General features: G+C 44.3%; 1 protein-coding gene across 3 annotated transcripts in view; it reads left to right on the forward strand.

Annotated features, from left to right (window-relative positions):
• The window catches only part of AATF (apoptosis antagonizing transcription factor), a 123,433-nt gene that overhangs the window by 87,274 nt on the left and 25,459 nt on the right, over positions 1 to 10,700 (forward strand). Inside the window, exon 12 of one of the 3 annotated variants that reach the window (XM_006924922.2) lies at positions 3,893 to 4,225. The exons of the other annotated variants lie outside the window; for them this stretch is intronic. Within the exon in view, the coding sequence (XP_006924984.1) occupies positions 3,893 to 3,956 (64 nt within the window). The 3' untranslated portion in view covers positions 3,957 to 4,225. Of the gene's footprint in view, positions 1 to 3,892; positions 4,226 to 10,700 lie in introns of those variants that run through there. 3 annotated transcript variants of the gene reach the window in all.

Consider the following 10,700-nt stretch of genomic DNA (forward strand, 5'->3'; position numbering starts at 1 on the left):
AAAGCTCAGTGTACCCTACACCTCAGTCTTCATCTGGGGGTGTGCAAGTAGACACAGAGTTTTTAGGAAGTCAGATGTGTGCTCCTTTCTGAAGTAGATCTATCTGAGAGTCTACCTGTGCTGGAGCTGCGGCTTCTCTTTTTACCTCGCCCGTCAAAGCTGGCCTACGTCTGCCTAGAGCTCCTCCGTGCTCTGACCTGGGATGCTGCCCTGGAATGGGAAAACCTCCAGAGCACCGCAGGAAAATGATGGTTCAGAATATTGGTGCACGGACTGACACCAGCGGTGACTAAGGGCTGGGTAATAAGTCCCTGCAGGTCCGACAGTTCCCAGACCTTTATCCTCAACAAAATTGCAGGAGAACCTAATTGAGTTGTCAGTTGGTAGATTATTAAAACTAATTTTTGGTGGTAGATCACTATGTAATTTTTTTTTTTTTGGCATATAATTCAGAAAAAATTTTTAAAAATTGAGTGACATTGCTATAGCAAAACTCCTCCATTCCCATCTACTAGTTTATGTGATAGGGTTTCTCAGCACTTAACGTCTACAAAGGCCAAAAACAGGAATAGAATTGATGCTGAACACTCTTCCATTGAAGGGAAAACCTCATCCATATCATCAAGAGATGCATTTCCAGTAATGTTTTACATACTTATGTATATTAAATTTTTACCAAAATTATAATACATTTTGTTATATTATCATTGTATACATGATTGTATCCTAATAACTACTGTAATGATAACGTAATCCAGAAGTAATTTTTTTTAATTACTTAGAGCCTTACGGTCTCAAGAAATTAAACTACTTTTATTTCAACTTTTTAAATTTCAAAGTGTTTCAATTTACATACCTATTTTTGTGGCCAAGAAGTATGATAGGGTGATCAATAAAAGACTTTCAAGCATAAAACAATTATATTAGGACAAAAATGTCTAGGGAAAAGTCACATGGAAATTCACATTTAAAAAGAAAAAGATGCTGTAAAATTTCTAAGTCAAAGACTTTGTTTATGTGTCATTTAAATGAGTGATGATGGGTATCAAATCAATATGGCATATAGATTTCATTGGGTGTACTGCAAAAGACATGTAAGAATTTTATTTTAAAAGTTGGTATTTACAATATTCTGGTAATTATATCCTTCATGACTATTAAACTTTATAGAGAATTTTATGTGTCAACTTAAAAATGTGTGAGGGGGGCTACGCGGTTTGCAAAACTGTTAGGAGGTGTTCAGAGAAGCTCAAGGATCAGGACCTCAGACTACCTTTAGTGGTCCTGGTTTTCCCCAGCTCTGCCCCTGGTGAGAGGTCCAGCCAGCAGGGAGCCTCTGCAGGGAAAAGGAAGGGCTGGGTCACACTGAGCAGAGCAGTTGGAATCGAGATCTTCATCCTGGTGGTTGGTGTTCCTGGACCCAGGGAGGGTCTGCTCTGTCCATCTTTAAAGTCAGGGCTGGGCCGAGGGAAATGGAGAGGGGAAGAAAGGGAGAAAGGAGCAGAAAAGTCAGTTAGGTGGCTGTTGTCATATTCTTAGCAGGAGATGATGAGATCTGAAATAGTGGAGGCCTGGAGGAGCAGGGAAGCTTGAGATGCTTTGAAGGTACAAACAGTTCCTGATTGGTGGTAGTGGGTAAGGAAGACGTAGAATTGAAATTACTGGGAGAATTTTAGATTGTAATAATCCCTTACTCATATTCTCTCTCTCTCTCTGTAAAAATATTTTAAAAACCCAGACCATTCAGCTTTCCAGGTTGCTTTGCCATGAACAGCCGCATCTGTTTGTCAGCTTTGCCCACCTGAGTGTGAAATGATGTCCTATCAAAACATGGGTTTCAGCATTTCACTCTCTGCTCCTGACATGTGAACCCTGCTGCGGACAGTAACTGCTGCCTTGGCCCAGGCGTTTCTCTGCTATTGCGGCGCCGAGTGGAAGCATTTGCTCAGTGGTAATGATGGGTCTGGTGCAAGCAAGCAAGGCGAGGTTGGAAAGGGTATGATTGCGAAGGGCTAAATAGCATGTGCTTCTGCATTTCTTTCATCAGATGCTGCAGCCTTAAAGTCATACTGTCCTTTTTGTCATGGCGATTCTCCCCGTAATGCTATTTAATTTTTTTGTTGAAATGGCTAGAGGGACTTGTACTTACTGGCAGATAGGCAGCCATAGCCTGATAAAGTGAACCCTGGGCAGGGCGTTGCTGTTGCTTATGCTGTGGAGCTGGTGATTTGGAAGTAACTAGAAGTGAGGCTGCCTGCCTCTCATTTACATTTGGTATGAAGCTGCCTTCCACGTTTGTATGCTGGCTCTGGCTTGGCGGGGGGCTGGCCGAGGGTGAGTCAGGCTGCTGAATGGAGCAGAGGAACAAAAGAGACGGTGGAGCTCAGGGTGAACCTGCCTCCTTTGTTTGGAGGCCTAGAGGCTGGTCAGTAGTCCAGGGTGTGGGTGCCTACAAATTCTTGTGATAAAATTCGTGTAATGATATTAGAGACCCACTGGCCTGCACTTTCCCAGTCTGCCCTGTGGTCCTCAGAATAAGGTTAGTTAAAATTCTTGGCTTCTGCAGTTTCTTCTTTAGGATTTTTCCTTCTTTAAAAGTTTTAATATGCTGTTCCTATTGCTGGATTTTCTAATTATAGTATCTCTGTTCCTACCCACAACTATAGTGGGGGTGACTTCAAAAACAGACTGATAATGTTTTTGTGATAAAGTCTTGCTGAACCAAAATTGCTGTTTGAAGGGTGGTTTGTTTTGTTTTCTTTTATTTTGAAAGTCAAATTTGCTGATGATGACTCTCAGATAATGAGAATACTTTGAAAAGCATGTTAACAAGAACGGCAGGCTATATTTTATGGTTAGATCTTGAAAATATGAAACAGCACGCACGGCTTTATTCTGGGTTCGTTTACTCACTGGCCCATGGCCTTGGCCATGCGTGCTCATCCTCCTTCCCTGAGGGTTAGTGGCTGACCTTCACTCAAACTGCAGCCATGAGTCGTCTGCCTCAGTTGGCTGTGTGTCCTCCACAGGCCACCTCCCTAGCGGATTCGACCTGCTTGGACCCTCATGTCTCCTCATCTCTCTGCTAGAGAATCTGCTCTCTCTCCACAGGGGAATGTGTTCTGGAGCTTCTGTCACAAAGATAAGAGGAATCCTTCCCCTACACTTTTTTAGATTTTCCAAGCCTTGACAGATAGATGACTTTGGCCAGGTAGTTGTGTGTATGTTACATATGATAGCAGAAACAGAGGTTAGAAGCGATCATTTATTTTGTTTTCAAGGATCTAAGACCGTAACCTGGTTTTTTTTTTTTTTTTTTTAAATCAAACCCCAATTTTAGAAATAATAAATTAGCCAAATTATTTATTAGACTGAGAGCAGAGAAAAGGGGCCAGGGGAGTGGGGAGAACCTTGGTTCTACTGCTGAACAGCTGCACATGTGATAGTAATTGGAATCTTGTTACTGGGTCATTTTCATTGTTTTTCAAGTACTGCCAAGTCCAAGAAAATATATGAAAACTAAATTATATCCCCCTACATCCCATGTCTGATTGAATCCTCCTCATCGTGTGGCCGTCTCATACATCCTATTAAAATATTCAATCTTATTTTCTTACTTGAAGAGCCTGTCTGTAAAGGGCAAACTTATAGAAAACTCATTCCCTAGAGACAGGGTATCCAGCCACACTGGACTATTTACATATTTTACTATTGGCTTCTTCTAGGTTTCTTCCTTCCTTTGTATTTGTGAATAAGAGCTGTGGGATGCATTTTTAATTACACGGTCGTGTTTTCAATTGAACAAACAGATTGGGGTATTTCCCAGCTTCTTGGTTCTTTTTCAACCTTGAAAAGTTAACCAATGTGTTAACCAATTTGTTTTGTCTTTCAGGACAGAGTTATATCGATCTCTTTTTGGCCAGCTCAATCCTCCTGATGAAGGCCATAGGGATTGACAGCGCCTGTCTCTCTTGCTACAAGGCCTTGAGGCAGGGCCTCCAAACAGCTGGCAGCACCTTGGCCAGGTTGGCTGCTCATCCAACCTTTGGCATGTGGGGTCGAGTGAGTTGATAAATCCCCAGGAAGATGTGCTGTTCAGAGCACACGCCTAACAAGTCTCAGGAAGCCTGGAATCAAGTGTCTGTGTCTCTGGTGCTTCAGTGTTCACAGGGCTCCTCCCCCATGTCCTTTAATCACCACAAATAAAGAGTATTATTGCTGCGCTGCCACGTGTGATTTCTTAAGCAGCACAGAGTTAAGCCTCTGATTTAGAGCTCTAGCAGGGTGACAGGTTTGTTGGGAGGGTTCTCATTTTTTTTCCTAGCCAAATGGCCTCCTCTTACAGTATAAAGCTTCACAGAAGAAATCATTCTAGGGTGGATGCTACTTTCCGGGTAGATAATGTTGAGCAGGTGATCGTGGTTCTGAGAAGCAGGGGATCCCAAAAAACATACAAACTGTGTCCAGACTTTGTCACTTGGAGGCATTTGTTGCTAAAGACAAACCTCTGACTTTTTTTGTGTTTTCACCATAGAGATTCTTCCAGAGTCCTTTTCCATTCTCACCATTCCTAAATCACTTTATTGAGATTAGCTCTGGTGTAAATCTAGCAGGGGAAATGATTCACTTGTTTTTCATCCAAAGGTCAAAAGCTGGAAATTAAATCCCCATAAGGGGGATTTATTGGCCTGCTGTGGTCAATATGCAATGAAGATTATCTTGCATAAGTAATGTGTGCGGACCAGCGTGCAAGACTGACCGTCTCTTAGGTACTTTGCCCAAACCTTTACTTAAAGCTACCGAATTAGAGAAGAAATTTTACATCCAGGCAACTGAGTACAGTTGTAGTTAATAACTAGTCATTGTTTTTAAAGTCAGCTTTTGATATTGTTTTAAAATGTCGAAACCAAGTGACAGATTTTTGTGCCCAGGAATCCCACGTATCATTGACTTGGTATCTGGGGACTGCTGCACAGCGCCTTAAGGCTGGGCTCCAAATGAAGTGAGTCCTGAATGTAATCTGCTTCACAGTTTAGTACAAGCATCAGTGTGTCTGCTGAGCTCAGGATGGGGCAAATAGGGGGAGGAGGGTTTTTCCATCTCACATTAATTGGACCTTGGAACGTGGTGATTTGTTTTTCTTGTCTTGGTAGTTACCTCTTGGGCTTGACTGTCAGGGAAATGTTTAATTTTCAGTGTGTCTCCAGTTACCCAAAAGATCAATCAGCAGAAATAGGAGAGTTCCCCCGCACTTTCTCCCTTCAAAATGATTTTTTGAAATACAGAACATCCAGTCCTGTCCATCTCGCCTGAGGATTACAGATAATGCACATTAGAATAGCAAGTAAGTAACCTCTTCATATTGCACTTCCGGTGAGCCCCATGCTAACCCGTGCTTCCTTAAGCGATACAACCTTTGTCATAGTCACACTTTTATCTGATGAAGAAAAAGATTTAAATAGGTACTTCAAAATATTTGGAGTCCAACGTGTTTAAAATGAATTAAAATCAGGAGAGAAGAGAAAGAACAGACAGAATTTTCAGTAAAGGGTGGCTTGCATTTTTAAAATTCAGAAGACCACCCTCCTTCTAGCCAAGAATAAATTGGAAACTATTTTAATTGACACGGATACCGCAATTCAACTGTTACTAGAAAGACAGATTAGTTGATTGATTTGCATTTTAATAAAACTAATACTTTACATTTTGGTAGCTAATGCTGATTTTTAAATGAGTTGAGAACTGTTATCTAGAGTTTCCATCCAGAGCCCTTTTTCAGTGTTGACTGAAGCATTCCTCCCTTTTGTGTGCAGTTTGCTTATTTCCTTTTTGCCTGGCTGACTACTGAACGCAGGACACTCATAAACCACGGACCTTGAAGACCTCACCAGTACAATGAGGCAGCGAGTGGGTCAGAAGAGAAAGTCGGCAGCACCCACCAAGCCCGGGTTCACACCAGGGACAGGAGCCAGGAGCAGACAGTGGGCCTCTCCCTTCAGGATAAGAGAAGATAAGACTGGTTTCTTGTCTTCGTTAATTTTACAATGAAAATTAATTACAGAAAAGTAGATGGAAAAATAAGACTCAGCGATACGTCCATCATTCCAAAATATCCTCTTCTCGTTATTAACATTTAATACTTCACAGCCCTCTTCCATGTGCACATGTCATCCCAAGTAGTCCCATCTCCTCATCCTGGGAGCAGTAGGGGTAGAAGACTTGGTTTTTACTTCTGGACTTTTGAAATTTTTTACTTACCCTTTCAAAAACAGTGAAAATCAAAATACCCATGCAGCCATGTCTATCATCTTTCCCTCCACCTAACACATACCACCAGCTGAGAAGCAGTTGTACATAGTATGTTCTTCATTTTAATAATAATAGTACAGGAAAAGATTTCCATGTTTTTGCAGATACCATTTAAGTATTTTAATTGCTAACAATTCTATTTGGGGCATGTGTCTTCAGTACTTAACCAAATTCTGTCATCGAACATTTAAATTGTTAATTATTTCCTATTAAGAATAATTTTACAGAAAAATATTTGGGCATAAAGCCTGTTTATTGTCTTTTGAAATTATTGCTTTTCTTGGCATATATTTTTAGGAGTAAAGTGAACCAAGTGAAAGAGTCCAGATATTTTGAAGGCTCTTGGTACACATTATAGAGGCTTGTTTTAGGGCTGTTGTTCACGTCTCACTTGCCTTAGTCTGGGGCATCTGCAACAAACGGTGTTGAGAAGCAGAGTGGAGATTGGCCCTGGAGTCTGATCCTGGGGTTTAGTTCTTGCTCCCCAGGGACCCCTTCAAATCAGCGACCTCCTCTGGGAGGATTAAGGAGTTACCGCCTGTAATGTGCTTTAAGATGCTCCCATGAAAGATGGTGGATAAATAGAAAGTGACACCGTCATCTCCTTTCCCAGCCATGGTATCTTCCTTCTGGCTGCTAGATCGCAACGAGTTTGTCCTCCACTGTCCCCTCTGGTTTCCATGCTCTTGCTGCTCTCAGTGCCTTCATTCTGGGGATCTCTCGGGTGGGTTTTCCTTTCCTTGCATGGGTTTGCATTCCTCCCGGCTTCTCTGTACTGTTTTTGGTGTGTAGCCATTCTCTCCAGGGTCACATCCAAGACTGCTTGTTGAGCATCACTTAGAAACCCTGAGAGTCAACAGAATGCCAGGAAAAGCCAGCTCCAACCTGTTCAGCAACAGGCTCTGCATCTGTAGTTTGGAAAAAAGAGTTTCCTTGTAGAAGTTGATTTTCCTGGTCTCCATGTGCATTGCTAAAACCTCTCCAAGGTGACTGCCTCTTTACCTCTTACCATTTCATCTAAAAGGAGCTGAGTTTGAGGCTCAGAATGAATCCAAATGTGACATCATAAACCTTGGAACCATACTCCAGGGTGTAGTAGTCAGTCTGTAAATGGAATGTGTTGGTGCCAAGACCCTGTCTCCCTGGGCCAGACTCACAAATAAGGCAGCCGTGTGTCTCAGCAGGACTTCACAGACAGTAGAGGTGATGGATGTCCTAGAGAAGCCGGAAGTCGCGGGTGCAGAAGTGTGGGTGTTTTATGCTAGGGCAGCTGGCTGCCCCTCTGGTGCCACCTGATAGTGCCACCCTGTGTACTTGCATTTAATGAAGACAAATACAAGCTGTGAGCCTTGTCTAAAGTGAATGAACCTTGTTTTCTGCATCTGAGTTTGTGTTTTTTCTTTTAAAATTTATGTATTTGCTTGTGTATTGGGGGAAGTTGTGCTAGGAATTAAGTTGAGCTTGCTTTAGTCAGTTTTGTTTTTTTTTTTTTTTTTAGGCTTATCTACCTCATTTTATTTCCATCTTTTTAAACTTTCTCTTTCTTCATAACATTTCAAAAACAATTGCCAGTAATTTAGTAAGTTCATTAACTAATTCTCAAGTCCAGGGGATCCATATCGCCCTGCTGGTTTGTATATATTCAATTTGTTCCACAGCTCTATTGATGAAGTCCTCATTACCTGCCCCTTGTCTGTAGAGGAGAGAGATGGTGTAAATGCAGAGTGAGTCTGCCTTATCTAACTTTTGTTTTTCTTGTTTATCTATAGATTTCCTTTACTTGCCCATCATGTGGGGTCTGCCAATAGGGTCATTGCCTCGGCGGCATTTATATTCGCAAGAAGTTTGCTTGGTTTATTTCCCCTGGTTCAGGGTTCTCAGTTCATTTGTTGAGGTCAAGGACACTGAATTCTCAGGAAAGAAAATTTAAAACGATGTTAAAAAAAAAAACAGCAACAATCCCACATCACTGATAGGGTAGGAAAAAAATATAAAGTCCCCAATAAGCACTGTGACAGTGACACATAAAGATTTCTACCCACCCACTTCCCACCCTATCTTCCTCTTCATGACTGGATTGGAAATGAGCTCAGTCTGCTCTGGGCTGGCAGGCTCCCTGTCACGTGGGGCTGGCTGCTTGCTCCTCTCTGGTCTGCCCTTCCCCAAGGTAGGTAGGTGCTGTTATTTATTTAGGAGCGTGTTACCAGGTTCTAAGAGACTTGGGGGCATATAGTCCTGGAATGGGCTTATTTGAAGTTTTGAATAAAAGACACATATGAATGACAGAGTAGTAGAAAGAATCCTGGACTAGAAATCAAACCTGCTTGAGTGTGTGTGACCTTGAAGTATTTTGACCTCCGGCCTCAGGGTCCTCACAGTAATATGAGGGTCAGCTAAACTGGTTTCTGAGGACCTACCTGATCTACAGCAGCTGCTTCTAAGTAAAGGCAGTGTGGTAGAACTAGATTTAGCACAGGTGCAAAGGATGCTGCTTTCACATCCAGTCATTCAGATATGTATTACCCTCCTACTGTGTGTCAGGCACTGCTGAAAGCTTAGCAAAGGGCTATATTGGCAGGTGACAGTCTCTAGGTGGGTCTCTGTCCTCTTCTGTGGGATTCTGCATACTCTATCTTGAGTCTGATCAAACCCATTACACCCACTGAAGTTGGTTGGCTCTGTTAATCCTGGCTGGTCTTCCTGGAAGCCCAGGCTCTGGGCCCTTTTCAGGCGAGAGCTCAGCCTGGCAGTGGGGCAGGAGCCCTCATGCTCTTGGGCACTTCCTCCTGGAGCTCTAGTCAGAGTCTGCGAGACCAGCCTCTAGGACTGCCGGGTGCATTAGTATGCAGGTGTGGCTGATACTGAGCACGAAGCAATTAGCCTGCTGCTCTGATTTCTGCCTCTCCACATTGAGGGCAGCTCTGAGCACCCAGTGGTTCCTTTCCTCTTGTGGCAAGCGGCCTTCCTCTGTCCTGTGGAGACTGCAGGGAGCCCAGAAGAAGCCTCTTCTAATGCTAGGGGTGTCCAGAGCATCTAGACCAGAAGTGTCCAAGAGAACTTGCTGGAATAATGGGACTACAACCCAATTGTTCTCTGCCATCCCATAACTTGTGGCTTTTGAGCACTTGAAATGTGGCCAGTGGCCACTGTATTGGATAACTTGGGTCTATCCGAATATTTCCCAACCTTCTGCAAGTTATAACAAACACCAAAATTGAAAATGAGGAAAATGATCAACAGAGGGGACAGTGGGAGCTCCAGCTGTCCCAGGACTGAGGGACACGGTGTCTTCATACACCAGGTATGTGTGCAGGCTGGGAAGGTGGCCCTGCTTTAGACTTGAGAGATGGCTGGGAGTGTGGCCTATGTTTGAGGAGGGTGTGAGGGAGTGAGTAGTTTCCTATCTCGGTGCCCAGAGTGGCTGAGGGGAAGCCTGGGAGGCAAACTCGCCCCATCTCCCCCGAGGGATTAAGCTGGGAACTGACTCCCTGATGCCATAAAATTATTTTCCAGTTTGACTTTTGTGTCCTTTAAAGTTGTAGCACACTGCACTTGGTTTTAAGAGCTAAATGTAAGGCTAATACGGAACACTTTAAATGTGATAACTCCAAGTTCATATTGTTGGAGGAGATAAGCAGGAAGGAGCAGGTGCTTTTGAATTTACTTATCAGCGTTTCAGCAGGCTCCTGAGCAGCCTCACCCCCACCTGGGCGCTGTGATGTTCAGGAGGATCTTGGGAAGGGAGGTTTCCCCAGGCCCCGGGGGCCACCGTTTCATCCGCTGACCTCGCTGTAAGGCCAGGCCTTTGTTCCCGGCGGGGAGTGCAGGGCCCAGGTGTATGCGCCCTGAGAAGAGCCGCGCCCCGGACTGAGTCCCCCACAGTTGGGCGCTTCAAGCCTTTGGATCCCTGTGGAGAGTTTGCGTTTTAAGGTCATCTTGATCTTGGAGGAGTAGGGTAAGGAGGGGGCGAACGTGAGCGCTAGTTCTCTTATATAATTAAACCGAGATATTCCTTCCTGAAGGAACAAAAAGAGGCCAAGGACAGCCTAATTGGAACCTCAAGATTGCTTCTCCAAGAGTGGCCTGAGCAAGTGGGCCAGGGCAGATTGCTACCTCTGGCCGCCCGGGTCCCTGGTCCTGCGCTGACTGCCACCCACCTGCGCGCTGGGGGGAGGGTCCGTGTGGCGTGGGTGTCTCCCTTTTGCTTCCTGATAAAATAAGCCTTTGCTTCTCCAGTCCCTAACAGGGAGGCCCACGCGGCAGCTGGCGGCGCTGACACCGCCTGCGCCCTGGCACTGCCCCTCCTGTCGTCCTGGCGGGTCAGCCGCTCCCCGCGAACTGCAGCGCCGCACCGCGCAGCCCAGCCCACGGCGACCGGTCTCACCGGCCGT

The sequence above is a fragment of the Pteropus alecto genome, unplaced genomic scaffold, assembly GCF_000325575.1.
Source record: "Pteropus alecto unplaced genomic scaffold, ASM32557v1 scaffold98, whole genome shotgun sequence".
In the NCBI taxonomy this organism is placed as follows: Eukaryota; Metazoa; Chordata; class Mammalia; order Chiroptera; family Pteropodidae; genus Pteropus; species Pteropus alecto.